This window comes from Phocoena sinus, chromosome 10 (genome assembly GCF_008692025.1).
Source record: "Phocoena sinus isolate mPhoSin1 chromosome 10, mPhoSin1.pri, whole genome shotgun sequence".
Classification (NCBI taxonomy): Eukaryota; Metazoa; Chordata; class Mammalia; order Artiodactyla; family Phocoenidae; genus Phocoena; species Phocoena sinus.
The window spans coordinates 26,619,389-26,637,997 of NC_045772.1; the positions used below are offsets into that span (position 1 = coordinate 26,619,389).

The 18,609-nt window shown below is 47.0% G+C and overlaps 1 protein-coding gene across 1 annotated transcript in view; it reads right to left on the bottom strand.

The window, feature by feature from the left end:
- The window catches only part of PLXNC1 (plexin C1), a 142,446-nt gene that overhangs the window by 20,341 nt on the left and 103,496 nt on the right, over positions 1–18,609 (bottom strand). Inside the window, exons 21-23 of the mRNA XM_032646827.1 lie at positions 16,051–16,197; positions 3,399–3,576; positions 1,056–1,159 (exon numbers count right to left, since the gene is read on the bottom strand). Of these exons, the coding sequence (XP_032502718.1) occupies positions 1,056–1,159; positions 3,399–3,576; positions 16,051–16,197 (429 nt within the window). The remainder of the gene's footprint in view (positions 1–1,055; positions 1,160–3,398; positions 3,577–16,050; positions 16,198–18,609) is intronic.

An 18,609-nucleotide genomic window follows, 5' to 3' on the forward strand; every position in this document is an offset into this window, starting at 1 on the left:
GCTGAAATGAAGGGAAAGGCAGAGGCCAGCACCTGACACAGCGTAGGGGCTCCGTAAACATTGGCTGTTATTGGTTCTCACTGCTACCCCCGTCCCTCTCAAGTTCTAGCCAGTCTAAAAGTCTTACTGCAGAAGAAGAAGCATGCACTCCCTTCCCTGCTGGGTATGCTGGCCCGGTTACGTTCTCCTCACTCTCCAGGTCTCAGCTGAGTCACTGCTTCCTGCAGGAAGCCTTCTCGGATGCTCCGAGTCACAGCACTATCACGCCGTGTTGCAGTAACAGTGCTAGTATTAGTAGCAGTAAGGTGTTGCCTTACTCCTCGTCTCCTCTTCCCTTTCCACCCCTTCTCTCCAGGGCCATAGGCTCCGTGAGGTCAGAGACTTGGCCTTTGTTCCTCTCGCGTGCAGCCCCAGCTCTTAGTGCAGAGTAGACACTCAACAAAGATTTGATAATGTTGCTGAATGACTCCCAGTCTGCCGGAGTGTTCCGAAACCTGCCCTGCGTCCCCTCTCTGGTTCTGGGCAGGCTTCTCGGGCACTCAGCTCTCTGACAGCTCACGTACTCCCCTCACCCACCTCAACACTCACCCAGCACGTGGGTCAGAGGCCAAGGAGGCATCGCTGAATGTTTCAGACAAACAGGAAATGGAGATCTTCTTCAGAAACCAAGGACCCTACACAAAGTTCACTGGGTCAATGATGAACAGCAGTGCAACTTAGAACTTTTAGAGGCTCTGTTCAGTGTCAAGCTGAACAGTACCTCTTCCACTGAACAGGCCAGAGAATCTGGTAAGGGTGAAGCTTCCGACCTAAACCGCAGGATGGAGAGTGACTGGGTTACATGAAAATCGCAGCTCTGGGAGAGGGGGTACCGGGAAATGAGCAGACCACGAGCAACGAAGGAAAACTTCTGACCCAGAAATAAGCAACCTGCAAATGATTCCAGAAAATGGGTGAGAGTCTTGTAATAAGAATTTATGTGGTCCTGGAGATGATCTAATCCGGTTAGGGTTGGGGATGAGGAAGGAGCTGGTGGGTGCTAAATCTTTTCCTACCTCGTAGTGGCCAATGGTATTTAGCTTGGTTATTCCATCTTCAAGAATCACAGAGGAGCTATCAATATCCAGAAGCTCTTTGTGTCGTGTGCCCACTTGAAGCTCTGGGAATAAAAAAAAAAGAAACATGACAATGAGGAATGTAAAATGCTACCCTGTCACTTTTGCAATTATTATTTATGTTGCTAATTGGCTAAAACAAATAAAGTGGTTTGGAAGGCGTATCAGCCAGACTGGTAGCCTGACTTCGGTTTTGTTTTGTGTTTAGGGCTCTGACGTGTAAGACCACTTTTCCCTGAAGCTTTTACTCTGAGGCTAAGCCTGGAAATAAAGCCAAAGGAAGACAAAATAAGGCATCCTCAGAGAGACTCAGCTCTTCAGAAAATTCCAAAAGCAAACTTGTATGCCCACACCTGTGTGTTCACAAGCAGGTGCTCTGGGAACTATCTTCCGTCGGTCCCCGTGTGCGGTGCGCTGGTGGGCTCGTATGCCAACGCCATGGGCTTCAACTCCTTTACAGAGGTTGCCAACTTGTGCCCTAGGGTCAGAATGTGGCCCATGGATGTGGGTTTTTTTCTTGTTGTGAACCTGCACCATGTTTCATTTATTATTATTCTAATAATAATATGTCAATTCAGCACCAACATTTAAAGATTGGAAGATTGCACATAAAAATTAGGACCTGTGATTTCTCTTTTAAAAAACTGGATCATCTGGTAACACTGACCACACCGGCCCCCGTGGCAATCATGGACTGAAGCTAAGTAGCACTGCCCCCTTACGTGGCAGGTGTCTTTCCCCAGTTAAGTCGGGTCCCACCATTTCCCATTATCCCAGGTGGGCTGACACCCCTTATTTATAACTTCCTGCCCCTCTGGGCATTGGAGTTTGTGAGCCTCTGCTATAAGAGATCTCAGCACAGCTGCTTCTCGTATTGGATTTTAACACAATTTATGGCTGATTTCTAAGGCTTTGCCTTAGTTTTCTGGGGCTAGCCGCGGAGGTAGTTTGGAAGATGAGCAGACACGCAGAAGCCATTTGCCATCAGACTGTAACGGGAAGCTTCTAGTGGGCTTGTCCTGCTCCCTGCCTCCACTACATTGGAGGCCAGGAACACCTGATGGGCACAAACCCTGGATGGTGTGAGGATGATACTACGGACCAGGCAGCGGCAGGACTGAGGCCACCGGGCCGTTTTCCCATAGTCCTCGGCTCCAAGTGGCCACCTTCTTGGTAGTCAGAGCAATACTTCGAGATGTAGGCTCAGGGCAAGGAAGTTGATGGCCCTGGGTCACGTCATGGTTTCCTGGCTGGGGCTGCCCTTTGCCCCCTGCGTCTACTCAAATGAGCTCACATGGTCTTGAAGTGCCCAATAGTCCAGCCAACCGAAGGAAGCAGAAGAGAGGTGGCTGAGAGGTGCTTTAGTGGCCTTGCTTTCCTTGAAGCCAGGTCTTGGGGTTGCAACACATTTGCATGGTTTCACTCAAATGTGCCGGACCCCGCCCCCAGGCTTCTCGCAATGGCCTTTCAGCAGAGAGTCTGACTTAGAGGGCCTGGTGGGATGATTTTAATTGCCTGCTTCGTGGAGGCTACAACTGTACATGGAAGAGAGATGAACCTTGTTATGCTGTCTGTCACTGTTGGCGATTTTACTCTTTTTTCCTGTCCCATTATCTGCTATAAAATCCCACGACAGTCTCCTGGGAGGGCTGCGTGGAGCTCAACTTTAAAATGTTGATGAACATCTGAGTGAAGTGGAGCCCTGTTAGCTCGCTCACGCATACGCTCGCCTTTGCAGTACACCCACAGAGCCCGAAAATGAATTCAGACCAGATGCTGTTTCGTGTTGGGGGAGGAGGGAGACTATACTTAATGCAGGATGTGATTAGCAGAGAGGAAGATGACCTTTCTAGCCTTCACACCCAGAGTCTGAGCCACCCACTAATGACACACTCAGTGTCACAACAAACAAATCAAGTGCCAATGTGAAATACAACACATACAGAGGGCCTGAGGTTGACACCTTTCCGTACTTCTTGGTGCAAGGTGAATTCATTTGGTCTCAGGGTTAGCAATCTCATGAATCTGATTTACAAACATAATATTGAAGAGAAAACAAAAAACAAAACAGCATCTTTGAAGGATCCTGCTTCCTAGGAAAAGGAGTCATGATACCTGTGGGAGAACCATGCAGTCTCCTGGGCTCCAGACATGCCCTTTGGGAACAACCCAGGCTAGTAAGCTTCACCAAACAGAGCTTACATGCGGGGGGCCAGAAAGGAGGGAAGGTGGAAGGGATGCTCATCAGGGAATCGGGACAAAATAGCTCCCGTATCGCCTTACCAAGACCAATTTCATTCAGCTGAAGTCCATAAGGAGAGCCGTTTTTGCTTAGGAATGCTTGGAAAATCTTTTCCTTGGCTTGACCTATGGTATCACAATCAAGAACATTGACTGAAATATTCCGACAGACATCTGCACTCTCATTTTCTGGGATTTTTTCAAAGGTGACGGTTAATGCCTGCAAGATACAAACAGGTTTCCAAGTCTATTAGATACGTGCAATCTGAAAGGCATTCGTCAAAGACACAAACCTTGGCGAGTCCCACTAATACCTCTGACAGCACATTAGCAAACACCATATCGCATTATACCACTTTAATCTTTTTTCCATAATCCATTCTTTTCAGGGATAATGGAAAGGAAAACAGAAGGGTAAAACTCTCATTACAGAGCAAGCATTGAATAAATATATCTGAGAGTAAAATATATATATATATATATATATATATACACACACACACACACACACACACACAAATACTCTAAAAACAGTGATTTCTAATTTCATCCTCAAAAAAGAAAAAAATTGGAAAGCTTCCACAGTAGATGAGGGCAGACTGGCGACTATCTTTTTCATTACAGGACCACAGAGTCCTAGTAGCAAACTTCCAGGTGACAGGAGAGGTTATGAGGTCTCCGTATTGATCATGCCGAAGAGGTCACTTTATAATATGCAGCATTAACTACAGTAACGTGCCTCTCCCCCTCCACTTTCAACTGCTTCAGCCAGGCAGTTTCTTGAGCTCTCACTAAAACACTGAGATCCCCACCCTGTACTATAATTCTTGCATTAATTACATTTCAGTGCCATTACTTATGGTTTTGTCAGTTAACATCCTCCCCAGTGCAGCAAAACCTCAGAATCAGTCTAATGGGAGAAGTAAGGCCTTGGTGAATGTGTGAAAACACAGAACTAGGGAATATTTCAAAAGGAATTTAAGAGCAATTTCAGGTTTACTTTGCCTAAGAATAAAGAGATCTAAAACAACAAAGTTACATACTCAGGATCCTTGGGGGAACTGATTCAGGGAAGTGCTGAGAGTATTTTGAAATTAGCACAATATACAGTTTAGATTCTAAGCCACCCTGGTAATCATGGAGCCAGAGGGACCTGGGTGTGGTGTGAAATGCACCATTATTTCGTGTTTTTGAGCCTGGCTGCAGTGAGGGAATGTAAAGTGATTAACTAATGGAAATGTTTAAAAAATGAAAACACAAATAATGTGGAAAATGGGGACCCTTAGGGTTAACTCAACTTTAAAATGGGTATAAGAATAGTACCTGGTCTCTAGTGTTTCTATCGAGATTAAATAAGATCACGCACGCCAAAGGCTTGGCACGGGGCAGGCTGCGGGGAAAGGCTCGACGGTGATGATAACAGTAGTGATAAAAGGGGTGTTATCATTCCATATAACTTATCACTATGATTATTGTTAGTATTAGTATGCCTTCATGTGGAAACAGACTCAGGCGGCCTTGAGCAGCTGGGACCCTGACTCCAGTGTCTGCCTCAGGAGATAGGACTTAAGGACCCCAGACACGGAGAAGGGGCTTCTGAAGCTCTGGGGAGGTGCTCAGAGGCACGCCTTCTTTTTACTGCCTTTACATCTTGCCTCTCCAATCCAGTTTATAATTTAGACGAGCGTAAACCTTGGTGCAGTCCTCACCGAGTTTCAGATGAAACTCCGAATCAGTGGAGGCTGGAGTCTGAGGTTAAGTGGTGGTCTCGGTCTGGCCTGTGAGAGTTTCTTTTTTCTGGGACAGAGAGTGGCTCCCTTGCCTGTTCTCAGAGCACACTGGTGTTCTGGGCCAGTGGCTCACTGGGCAGGGGTGCGGGACTCCTGACTGCTAGCAAACACTGACATACTGGGTGGGCGAGAAGCAGGGTGGAGGTTGAGAACCACGGCAGAGAAGCCTCAGGCCAGAGCCCTCTCCTCACCTCCTTTTTTAGTGACGTTTATTGGCACCCTGCCGAACACATTTCAAGACACGATTCTTTTAATCTTCCCAATATCCTGGGGCAGGAGGGTGTATTATTATTATACCCACTTTTTGAGTGAGGAAACAGAGGCCTGTGCCTCTAGGGACCCGGCTTGTAAATGGAGAGCCAGGGGTGGCAACTTGAACCACTCAGCTTCGGTCCCTCCCACCCCCTGGGCCCTCCCTCCTCCTCTCTGTCCCACCTACAGCCCAGGAACCCTCTGGACCGCCAGGAACCTTAGATCAGACTATAACCAAAGTCCTAAGCTGCATTCCCTGCACAAACGGGGTTCCTGGAGGGGCAAACATCAGTCCTGCCCTGTACGGTCTGAGTATACTTGCCTGTGTCTCCCTGTATTTCTCTACGAGTTGGTCTCGCCAGTAGCAGTAGTGGCGGTTAAGCTATTTCACAGGGCTTCCAAAGATAAAGACAAATGAAAAGGCCCTTTTAATCAGGGCTACAGCGATCCCAGCCTGTTTAATAGTTTTACAGGTATTTGCAAAATAACATTCTGTGACTACCTAAAGGGCACTATTGTCTTCAAAAAAAACACCTCTTTACAGGCAATAAATGTTCTCCTTTAAAACATAACCAAAAGGGAAAAAAAACCCTTAACTGGATGTAAAATAATGTAAATCTGCCACTGCCTTCACAGCTAGATGGGTGGGAAAAAGGTAAAATGGCATTTTATAGAGTCCACAGGGAATTCTGAGAGTAAATTCAGACACAAATTGATTTGTGTTCATTTTTTATGCCGCTAACGCTTAGCGCCCCAACAGCAATTTCTGAATGTGTAAGAGTAGCGGGGGGATCTCAGAGCAGGCCCTGCCTCTTAACCCGACCCCCAGGCTTGAAAAGCTCACGCTGGGCCTCTCTGTTCCCCCATCAAGGAAGATCCCCACAGAAGTGCCACCTCCCCTTCAAAACCCACTTAACCAGAGTCCTTCCTGTGTGCTACTCAGTGTTAGGGGCCAGGGTTAGGAGAGACCGTAAGACATGGTCCTCGTTCTCAGATGATTCACAATATACTTGGGAACCAAAGCACCGCCTCTGAAACAATATTCAGCCACCAGACGCAACTCTTTCACTCTCAGTAAGTGTCCAGAGAATTTGAGCAGAGAGGACAGGAGGGTTGAGGGTCCTCAGCACTGGCACCAGGCCACCTGGATCATCCCCTTCTCCTGCTAGCTAGCTGTGGGAGCGTGGGCAAGTCCTCTAACTCTTCTGAGCCTCAAAATTCTCATCGTTCTTATCTCGAAGGAGTGACAGGATCACTAAATCATGACATGTAATAATAGAAAATTAAGGAGTGCTTCCTGTGTGCCAAGCACCAGGACAAATGATGTGTATTAATATACATAAATTCATCTCAGGAACAACCCTATGACATATAATAGATTCTATCATTATTCCCATTTTACAGATGAGAAACTGAGGTACAGAGAGATTAAGTACATTGTACAAGATCACCCAGCAAGAAAAAGGTAGAAGCAGGAACTCAAGCTCCATGTTTTTAAATATTTGCTGAGCCTGCCTTTCAGAGCCTGAAAATGTTTTGTAAACTAAGCACGGTTCAAATCTATGGAATGGTGATTAATTTTCAAGACCCGCAAAAGGCTAAAGCATTCTAAAATGCACCCTGGTCTCTTCCCCCCAATTCTGCCCCTCTGTTAAGAGGAACTGCTCTGGCTACAAAAGTGTCAGCAAAGCTGGGGCGACAGATATGGTTGATTGTACAATCAGCAGCCATCTCTCTTCCTTCTTCTGGTGGCAGCTCTCTTCTCCTCATTCACCAGGGACTGGTCATGTAACCCAGTCCCGGCCAATGAAACATAAAGGGAAAGCATTTCTACAAAAGGGGAGAGCAGTGCTTAGAGCTGTGGCGGCTATTTTGTGACTAAGAGGAAGGGCCAAGAGGAGCAAGGAGATGGTGACCCAGAGCCCTGACACTGCTGAGTACATGGACCTACCTTAGGGCTGCTAACCTCCAGACTTCCCGCTCTAAGTGCAATTCCATGCTCTTAGGATTTCACACACCAATAGTCGTATTTTCTCTTACTTACATCTGCCTGCACCCAATCTGACAAGAGCTCATTTTGTTGACGCTGAGGTAGATAAAGTCATTCATTGATACCCACCTACTTGGCACGTACTGTGTGCAGAGCACTGCAGGTGATATACAATAGAAGCTGGCACTGATCCTGCCTGGGAAGTATGTGAAGACTGCTACAACAACTGTGGGATATACACGACAAATTCTAATACCAGGAAGAAAACAGTAGGTACAGATGGAGTGCTTTAGAGGTTCAGAGAGATATTACCTCTAGCTTGGAGGAGGGTTTTCAAAGGGAGAGAAATCAAGGAAGGCTGCATGGAGGAAGGGCCACTTGAACTGGGTCTGGAAAGGAGCAACATGTACAACAGTACAGGAGGAGGCCTCTGGACCATGGAGATACTTGGCTTCAACTCTTATTAGACTGATGTGCAGCAAGCTTCAATCTCTTACTCAGGCTATGAGGTTAGGAAGTCTAGATAAAGAATCCCATTTCCTTTGGGGAGAATAAAGAGAGGGTAGAGGACTTGAAGAACCATGCTTGCCTTTCCAAAACCACCACCTTCCATGTCAGGGAGAAGCCCTGTACTATTTACAGAAACAAAAGCTGAGGGAGATAATACAATTTGAGGTTTCTAATAATGATAGCCAACACTTACTGAACACTCGCCATGTGCTGGGTGTGCTTTGCTAATTCATTGAATCCTCACAACTGCTGTCTGAAGTGGGCGCTATTACTAGTGTCATTTAACAGATGAAGAAGCTGAGACACAGAGGTTCAGAAATGTGTCCATCGCAGAGCTGCTGAGGGTCATAACTAGGATACGTCCACACTCTTAACTGCAGAGCCGAAGGCCAGTCGAGGTGATAAACTTCCGAAGGGCAGTCCCAATCTGCCTGAGGTTCTCAATAAACGCTATCCAAGCAGACAGGCTGGACACAGCAGAGGAGGCTCCACCTCCTTACCTTGGCTGGCATGGGACCCCGTGGAACCCACTCAATCTGGAGCACCCTGTGGCTTGGGCCCCACTGACAGGAATTTTTATGGGGCTCACGTTCACCTAGAATAAAGACGAGCTTTCCCAGCCTCTGCTGCAGCTCGGTATGGCCATGTGATTAAGTTTAGGTCAATGAAATTAAGCAGATGTGTTATGTGGCAGCCCCTGGGAAACTTCCTTAAAAGACAGCTGGTGACCGTCGGTCAACTTTTCTATAGCTCAGCATATGTCCTGCTGGCTGGAATGTGGAAGGAGGCTGGCAGGGGGCAAACACCTTAGATCATGAGGTGACCTCAGGACAGCAAGAGAGGAGCTGGGGTCTGCGAGGACATCCCAGCAGAGGCGCCCACCAGTGCTGGGCTGCCCACCTCAGAACTTCATGTGGGAGAGAGAGAAACTCCGCTGTTGCTTCAGCCACAGGTATCTTGGGTCTCAAGGAACAATGGATTCAGGAACAATGCCTTCTCTATTATCAAGAAGGGTTCTTAGAAGGGCAAGGCTATCTTGAAGGCACAGGGACCAAAGCCAGAGAGAGGACCGGACTGGAAGGACCCGGTCCTTTGCAGCAGGTCACAATCCAGCCCTTTTAGATGTGCAGGATTGCAGTCCAAGTTAGCTGGGCAGGTGTGTCATTGTGGTCTCCTGTTCACATCTGTCCGGTGGGATATTGTCTGCTATAGGTTGTAAAAGCCCACACGTAGGGGTTATGAGTAACATTTTCAATAGTAACATAAGCTTTTAATGACAATGGATACAGCTATCAACTGCCCTGCATCACCCATCATCAATAACCAACCAACCAAATAACCAACCAATGGTGAGGGGACAGTTTCTGCTTCAACCATACTGTTGATAAGAAAAACAGCTCAGACGGGAAAAGCTATTATAAATAAATAATGAGTACCTACTCCGTGGCATGATGGCTAGACATCTTACAGATATTATTTCCTGACCTCATAAAAACTGTACAAGGTTAGGGTTTAATTAAAGTAATCCACTTGTTTAAAGATGAGGAAACAGGTTTAGAGAGGTTGAGTGACTTGCCCAAGGTCACACAGCCAGTTTGTAACGCGGCTGAGCCTGGATTCACACCCAAGACGGTCAGACTCCAAACCCCACCTCTTCTGAGCTGAACAACACAGCACCCCGACATACAACCACATTCCTGCTTCACTAGCAGCTTTACCCGTGGGCCCTTCACACAACTTGGCAGTTTCAGGCATTGGGGAGGTAGAAAAAACAAGCTGCAGAGGGCTAAGAGGACACATCAAAAGCAGGGGAAGAGGCACTGCCCCACATTTTCCCCAGTTCAGTGGGGAAAGGATGATGCAGCTACCTCATTAACTCATCAGCCATATTCTTAGCTAATAAGGGCAGGGGTGTTGCTGCATCCTTTCTGTAATACCTTCTAAAACCTACAAATCAATTTTAAAAGAATTTATTACAAGCCAGCGACTTTATCATAGACGGTCTGAGGCCAATAATTGCTTTCGTTAAATAAAACCCATAAAATACATTTCGAATTTCACTGCAGAGCCAAATGAAGGTCAAGAGAAAAGTCTGGTTCTTATACTAAACTGAACTAGAGAGAAGAAAACCACTTCCAGAAGTTCAGTAGAAACAGCAAGAGCCCAGAGTTAGAAGTCCAAGTCTCAGAAAAGCTTCTGACCTGAGGTTTTTCTCAAGCTGAGTCAGCCCTGGGACACTCTACCAGCCGCCCCTCTAATGCGGCTCTTGCAGGCCCGACCTCCCCTCCCCCACCCACCTTTTCCTTTCCCCACCAAAGACTGAGAGCCCCACGCTTCCTGGGTCAGGGTATTTAACCCCCTGACAGAATACTGAGGGAGAAAGGCCTTTTCCATTTTGAAGAAAAAAATGAAGTTAATGGAGAGAATTTCCTCAAATTTAAGCTTCTCTCACCAGTCTTATACACTTGCTAGCATTTACTAACACTTGTTCATGCAAAAATCAAGTGAGAATCTGTCCAATTTAGCCCAAAATGATTGATTCCAGTATTTTAGGTTTAATGTATTTCACAGTTTTCTGGGTTTTTTGGCAGAGTGCCCATAAGTTTCAGCTTTGTGGATAGTGGTGAGGCATTTCCACTGCTGTGTCCCTAGAAGGAGAGGAAACAGGCCAAGATTTTTGGGGGTGAGCAGGAGAGTGGATTCTAGGGTTTTTTTTCTCTATTATGTCAAGCTCTAGATTAAGGGATGGCAAAATTTCTGTAAAAGGCCAGATAGTAAACATTTAGGACTTTGAGGTCTGTATCATCTCTATTGCAACTACTCAACTCTGCCACTGCAGCAGGAAAACAGCCACAGACAATAGTGAATGAATGGGTATGGCTGTGTGCCAATAAAACTTTATTTATAACAATAGGCAGCAGGGCCACATTTGACCCACAGGTTGTTGTTTGCTGATTCCTGCTCTAGATAACAGTAACTTCAAATGGAATGCTGACCTTGACAATGCCATAAAAGACAAATCTAAAACAATGCCTTGGGCTTCCCTCGTGGTGTGTGGTTAAGAATCCGCCTGCCAATGCAGGGGACATGGGTTCGAGCCCTGGTCTGGGAAGATACCACATGCCACAGAGCAACTAAGCCCGTGCACCACAACTACTGAGCCGGTGCTCTAGAGCCCACGAGCCACAACTACTGAGCCGGCACTCTAAAGCCCGCAAGCCACAACTACTGAGCCTGCACTCTAAAAGCCTGCAAGCCACAACTACTGAGCCCGCGTGCCTCGAGACTGTGCTGTGTAACAAGAGAAGCCACCGCAATGAGAAGCCCGCGCACCGCAACGAAGAGCAGCCCCCTGCTCTCTGCAACTAGAAGAAAGCCCAGGCACAGCAACGAAGACCCAGTGCAGCCAAAAATAAATAAATAAAACAAATTTTATAATAAGTAAATTAATTAAAAATGCCTTTATCTCCACCATGGTTTGCTATAAAAGTTACCATTCTCTGAGGGGAACAAGTATACATAAGAATCCTTAACGATGAAGTAACAGAGTCATCTTTGAGCCATAAAGAGGAAAATTAAGTACGTGTGTATTTAGGTAACGAAATTATTTTCTAATCCCAAGACTGGGTGTGAGAAGAAAGAATATGAAGAGGAGAATCATTTAAAGCACTCATTTAAGGTTAATTTTTCATTTTCCACTGCCTGCCGTCAAGTAGGATGACTTACCTCAAATGATTATAAAAAATGGTTTCGCTTCTCTGATCAGAAGCTCAGAACAGTAACTATGGAGTTAGTAATGGTTTCAGTATTATTGCAAGTCATAATGGAAATGATTTGCACTATGGTAGAGAGAAAAAGAAAAACAAAGCTCAAGAATTGTTAATTAACTTTACTCTTTCTCCACAAATGCTAGGAGTATTAAAAACAAGATTGCTGAAGTGCAAACATCAGGGTTTAATGAACAATGGGATGTAATTGAAGTAACAGAGAATGACTTAATCGGGACAGTGGGTTGTTTAATTATGGGGATAATGGATCTTCTGAAAGGACAAACTAAATGGAACAGAAGGAGCTGGGGAGTGGAGGGCCCAGCGGCCGCGTTGAAGGAAGCTCGCAGATGAGGAACTCTTGCTAGGGATAGCTAGGGCTGTGTCAGAGGTGAAATATTTTACAAACCAGGACTGTCCGCAACGTGGTAACTAGTGGGGGAAAAGGCTAGTGTGGGCTGGTGGAAACGTTCAATAAATCATAGCAGAGGCATCAAGATTTCTGTAGGCGAGTATCTGTGCTTTTCCAAGACTTTCTAATAATCTTAAAGACTTTCTCATAGATATGAGAATGAGGGCAATATTATGTTTGTCAGAACACTGTTTCCCAGGGCGCCAAGATGCTATCTCTGATACAGCCGATTGGCAGGCTCATTTCCTGGGTTTAAGAGTTCAAAAAACCATTTCTCGCTTAACTTTGATTATAAGTCAACCTTCTCTTGCTAATTCAGCACACTTGCCACGAGTTATTGGGTTTTCTCGTCGCCTCCTGCAAGTGAAGCAAATATCCTTTCTCCCATGTGGTACACTTTCCCGGAACTGAAATCCTCAACCTTCACTCGCTTCTCCGAAGTTTCGGGCGATCCGCTCCAGAACGACTCTCTAGACACAGCCCACCCTAAGGGAGAGCCCGAGATTCTTCAGCCACAAAATCGAACGTGCCTAAAAGTTTGCAAAGGAGGAAAAACCTTAGAGCAATAGGGCTTATCTCTCTTCTAGCTGTCAACTCGGAATCCCTGGATGTTAGAGGAGTCATGTGTGTGTGTGTGTGTGTGTGTGTGTGTGTGTGCACGCTTGTGTGTGTGTGCGCGTTTGTGTGTGTGCGTGTGTGTACAAACCCTCCCCTGATGCTCCTAGCCCGGAGCAGGAGAACGTAATGGCAGTTTGCCTCACTGAACACCAGCCTGCAGTGCCTTGCTGGCGGAGGATGGTTTCTTCTGGCCCTAGAGGAAGTGACTTTATGGGGCTTTGCTTACATTTAAGAAATGGCAGAGGAATTTTCCTCCCAGGGTACAGCAAACAAAGAATTACTTCTTGGAGCCCATGTGTTAGTATAATGATTTCATGTATAAGCAATTGGCATGTTGCCTTTATGTTCTAGAAAACACCCCACACCTCAGGGAGAACACATCCTAATTTTAGAGAAGTGAAACCTGACTTTTAGGCTGTTAGATGAGGCGCTGTGGTTTTCACCATTTAGCCAAACAGGAGTTTCGGGGCCTCTTTTTAAATGTGTCCCAGCCATGGTACCAGGCTCTGTCATTTCAAGTTGTTTGGGTGGCTGCTCTTGATTTTTTTTCCCTGGCTTTTTTTTCCTTGAAAATATTTACACACAAACACACACACACACACACACACACACACAATCGAGTTTGTTCTCCACACCTTGGTTTTCAAATACATAAACCATCTCAGCAAATTGAGAAAGTCAAGACTTCAGACCACTGGGTGTGCATGCGTGGGGAAGGGGGGTAAAGTGAGAAAGGGCAGGGGGAGGTGGGAAAGAGAGGAAGGAAGAAAATTTAAAAGATGATGGTTAAGGCTGAGGGGACTTGCCTGAAAGGAAATGAAAAACCTTAAATTTTTTATATCGACCTGCTAACATTTTGTCACACAAGCACAGACCGGATCAAGCTTCTCTGGAGCTTCCAGTATAACCATCCACCATGAAAGAGGTTTGGGGCGGGTCCAATGAAAGGCATTAAAAATCAATTTCAAAGTCAAGGGCCCTAGAAACAAGTGGCCCACCCCTCTCCCAGTCTCAACGCCATCTACCGGCAAATCCGTGTTCGGAAAGGAAGATTTATGTGGATTTCTAAAAACATAATTTTCCGTCAACCTTTTCCCCAGGGGCTACAAAGGAAAAAAAGAATCCGAGTGGACACAAATGTCTTCAGCATCAAGAAACATTTTGATGATGAGTTGAGTGTTAACAAATCAGAAACACATGGTCTTAATTGACTGTGAAGTAAATAACGTTTCAAAATGAAAGGGGGAAAAGTGTTCCGATGTAAAGCATTAGAAAGGACTCAAACCTCAAAAGTTGCTCCAGGCCTTTGAGTCCTCCCCACTCCCAGTTCCATCCTCTGCTCTCCTCTCCTTCCTGTGCGGGTTCGTGTTTTCATGAAAGTGAAACACTGCTGGATTCCCCTGACCTATATTCACTTGCAAATATTTCTCTTTGGGAACCTGTGGGGCTCCTAAAATGTCTCAAAGTAAAAGCATGAACACCTTCTGCATTAGGACCAAGGCCTGAGTTTGAAGACAAGACCCCGAATCAGTAAAAGGAGAGTCGATAGGCCCTGATGCAAGTTCATCATTTGTCCTCCAGGGTACCAGTGGGGTTCCTCCTGCAGGATGCACATTAGAATTACCTGGAGCATCTAAAACATCTATCCGTGCCTGGGCTCCCCCCCCAGAGATTCTGATGTAGTCAGTCCGGACAGAAGGCCCAGGCATGGGTCTATCTGGATCTGCATTTCTAACAAGCGCCCGAGGAGATTTGAATTAAATTTAATAACTCTTTACAGGGCACTCATGTGCCCGGCAATGGTCTAAGCACTTTACAGAATATCAACTCTTAATTCTCACAACATCCATGAATAGGCAGGTACCATGATCATCATCCCCATTTTACAAGTGAAGAGACGGAAGCACAGAGAGGTTTCCAAACTTGCCCAAAGTCACACAGCTAGCCCGTGGCAGAGGCAGGATTCAAACCTGCCTGGCTCCAGAGTCCACACTCAGTAACAACTATATCAGTAGTTCTCCCTGTGTGGCCCTGGACCAGCGGCAGCTGCAGAAAGCTCTTCAGAAATGCAAATTCTTGGGCCACACCCCAGACCTATGCAACTAGAAACCCTGGGGTGCCGCCTCACGACTGGCGTTTAATAAGCTCTCTCGGGGACTCTGATGCATGCTAACATCGGAGAACCACTGCACTCCACTCCCCCTCAGATACAGATGGGAGTAACAGACAGGAGTCAGACCTGGTGACCTTCTGCTCCGCCTCCCACCTTGTGGATGGCGGCTAAGCATGTGCCATCTTCAGTGGAGGGTCAGCTCCATCCAGCGGTGACCGAGGACTCGAAAGAGCTGATCTGGGGACTCTTCTCCCACGAGAGGACACAACCGTAACATAGCCTACAGCACCATGGTGCCTCCTCCAATTAGGGGATGAATTCTTCCAGGATGACACCGCAGTGCTTGCCATCCAGAGCAAAGCCGCAGGAGCCTCGGCCCCTTTACTGAGCAACACAAAAACCCCGCTGTAATTTTTTCCTCCTTCCCCACTAATGAGATTGTGAAGCAGCCCGGAATCTCTGCAAAAGCTAAAGATCAAACCAAAATACAGCAATCCCTTTTCCAAGTCTCTGTTAACAGAAAAGCACAAAAAAATCCTAAGTAATTTTGGAGATACTTGCCATGCTTGGCTCTCTCTCTCTCAAATTCCTGAATGTGCAAAAAATTGGTCTCTTTTCCTTTAGGAAAGGAAGAGAGTGGGCGGGTGGAGTGGGGACGGGTGAAAAGGAAGATCTTAAATGGGTGAAACCCTCCAGCAGCCAAGCAATCATCTTCCTGTCGTGATTTACAGCATTCCTCTAAAAATATCTGTGAGATCACAGAACGCTGAGTGCATGACACCAAACATTTGTAACTAATCCATGAAAATAAAGTAAGGGCGTCATGTTGCAGGGGGAACACAGTGGAATTTGTCTTGTGTTATCGTTCTAAAATAAGACGGCCTCAATTTGGTTGAAATATATCTTCACACATTGTCTTCCAGAGCAGAGCCGTTTGAGAAATTCTGATTGCAATTATAAGCGCTGAGTAGGGAGTGCTTTGCAGTTCCTTTGCCGATGCTGAAAGCTATAAACCATCCTGATATTAAAATCTTCGGAAATGGAGGAGCACCCCAGGCATCATGACAATACTTTCTCCCCCAATCCGAGTAATTAAAATCTATTATGTGAACACGTGTTAATATTTTATCAACTACGGTTTTAATAAACTGAACGTATGAGGCCTCCTGCGGTAGGAATGATCATTTCAAAGCGACGCTTCCCAACCCACCCTCTGCCCCACCAGCTTCATCGTAGACTCACCACCGTGCTGAATTCCGGAACCTGCCACAGCAGCCAGTCCTCATTAAGCGTGTACAGGGCTTTGCAAGTGATGACATCGACGGGGCCCTTGTTTATCTTCTGGTTCAGAGTCGTCACCAGCAAATAGAACGGTTCTCCAACAGTCTCCTTGGAAAAGACGCAAAAGTGACAGTTAGCTTTCGGCAGAATCCACTGTACTCTCCAGAGAATCAAAGTTTCAGTTTATGGCCCTACGACAGGAGACAGGAGGCAGTGTTTTCTAACAGTCAACACGCACCTCCCAAGAAAACACACTTTGCTCCACTTAGGACTAGGAGCAAAACTCAGGAAACTGCCTCTTCTCCCCCAACACGCACGCGACTTCGCACACGCACACACACACTCATGGCACTTACAGAGCTGATCATTCTTTTATGCTTAAGCTTCTCTAAGAACAGCTGGTAGAGATTTAACCTTTCTTTACGCTCCTATTTAACTGCCCCTTTTTTTTTTTCCAGCGCGCTAAAAATAAATGGCATGTAAAAAAATGCAGAACGATTAGCCTTGGTAACCAGAATAAACATAAAAGCATTTTATACATTTACCTAGGAGGAAGCTTTTGGGTGTCGACAGCTTCTCACGAAGGAAGTGGCCTTCAGTTGCAGTCTGCAGCCTCCTCTCCTGACCGTGAGGCGGCCAGCCCCGGGGTCCTTCCCAGACCCAGCCTGCAGAGTCCCACCCAGGCGCCTTTGCTGGTACAGGCCACAGTGTACCCCACCTCCTTCCCCTGGGCCAGAGCCGATTCCAGATCCTTACTCTAAGGATCTTCCCGAGCATCTGGCCCATCCTGATGACTTCCTTCTGAACCTTTTTCTGGACCAGGGGTGGCCACCCCTGCTGTTATTGAAACGCCTGAAATCTGTAGCCACTTTGCGCTTGAATGGACCCTGAGGAGCCCAAGTGGGAGGCTTGTGTGTTCCTGCTTTCACGCAGCCTCTCAAAGCATGTCGCCCTGGCTTGACGATCCATCGTGCAGTATTTGCTAAGTAAATAAACCCTCTGTAATCAAAAGGACATTAAACTGAATTTAAGGGGGAAGAAGAGCCAGGCCCAGAACCAGGAAGTCCAACTGCCTCAGTGATGACGAGAAGCCAGCCACGTGACTAGGGCTTGAAGCACCAGTTTACAAAGTCAAGCTTCACAGCCAATGCATCTGGCTTGGAAAGGAGGGTTCCACTGGCTCTCTCACCTGCTTTCCCTTGAAGAGGTAAGCTAAGACGTCTTTGAGGTCTCTTGGATCCCACCCCTACCCGCCCTGTACCATCCTCTATACTGACTGCAAAAGCACAGCCCTCCCTGGTCCCCGGCTTCCTGTCACTCCTCTGCTGCTCTCCCTGCCACTGGGGCCCTGTATCACTTTCCTCTCCCCTCCTGACATATCCTGGAGTTGCTTCCTTACTGCAGGACAGGGTTGGAATGTTCAAAAATTTCCCAGGTGGGGAGAGCGCTGGGACTAGAACATGACATTTCAGTTCTTATGAGAAACTTCCTTTATTTAGAGGTTCACAACCACACTGCTCTCGTCTCTCTCCCTCCACCCCCTTAGGTAATATCCCGACCACAAACCTAGAGCCTCACTTCTCTCTTTGCTTCCAGCCCACATCAGAGATGGGGGTAAGCGCCCTTGGGAGGGGGCTGGAGGCACCTGCAGAGGTCGGCGTTTGGGGGCCGGTGGGCTCTTCTGGGCTGTGTGGAGTGACAGCTCCAGACTCGATGGCTCTGTGGTAAGAATTCTCCACAAGAGTGCAGCTAGACTCAGATTAGTAACATCTCACCTGGCCCCGTTACCCACACCCGTGGTTCTAAACCTGGATCGTCATCGCCAGGATCCCTTGGGACTCTTATAAAGAATTCAGATGTCTGGGCCCTACTCTAGACATGGAATCTCTGGAGATGAGGCCTGGGCATCTGTAGTTTTAATGCCTGCCGGGGGATCCTGATGCATGGCCAGCTTAGGAAATGACGGAGCCACGACGTTTCTTTGTCTCCACTGAACACAAGTTCTAAGTTAGTCATACCTGCTGGCGGCTTAGGCATCTCATCAGACCAGGGTGCACACAGCTTCCCTGGGAGCCGGCCTGGGGCAGAGCCCCGTTTATGGAACTGACCCTGCCCTTCCCATCCTGTGATGGGAATTAAGCTTGGCCCCTTCACCATCCTTTCCTTCGTGAGACCAGACTCTCTGACCATGGCTGAGCTTTAGGCTTCCGCACCTGTGATCTCATTCCAGCCCCAAGTCCCTCCCTAAGCCTGGAAGGAGGTAGCTGCCTTCCTGGGGAGGCATTAAGCCGGGTGGCTAAGAGCTCCCTGGTGCTGTCACACGAGCTATGGGATCTTCCTCTATGGGAGGAAGTCTTGTCTATCCTGTATGCCCCAATTCCCCAGTATGCAAAACGGTCATAAAGGTTCTCACCTCATGGGATTCAGTGAGAAAAAGGAAGCAAAGCTCTTAGCGTGGTGGCTGGCACATTCAATAAATGGTAGTTATTATTATTACTTGACCCACAGGGCCTTGGAGGC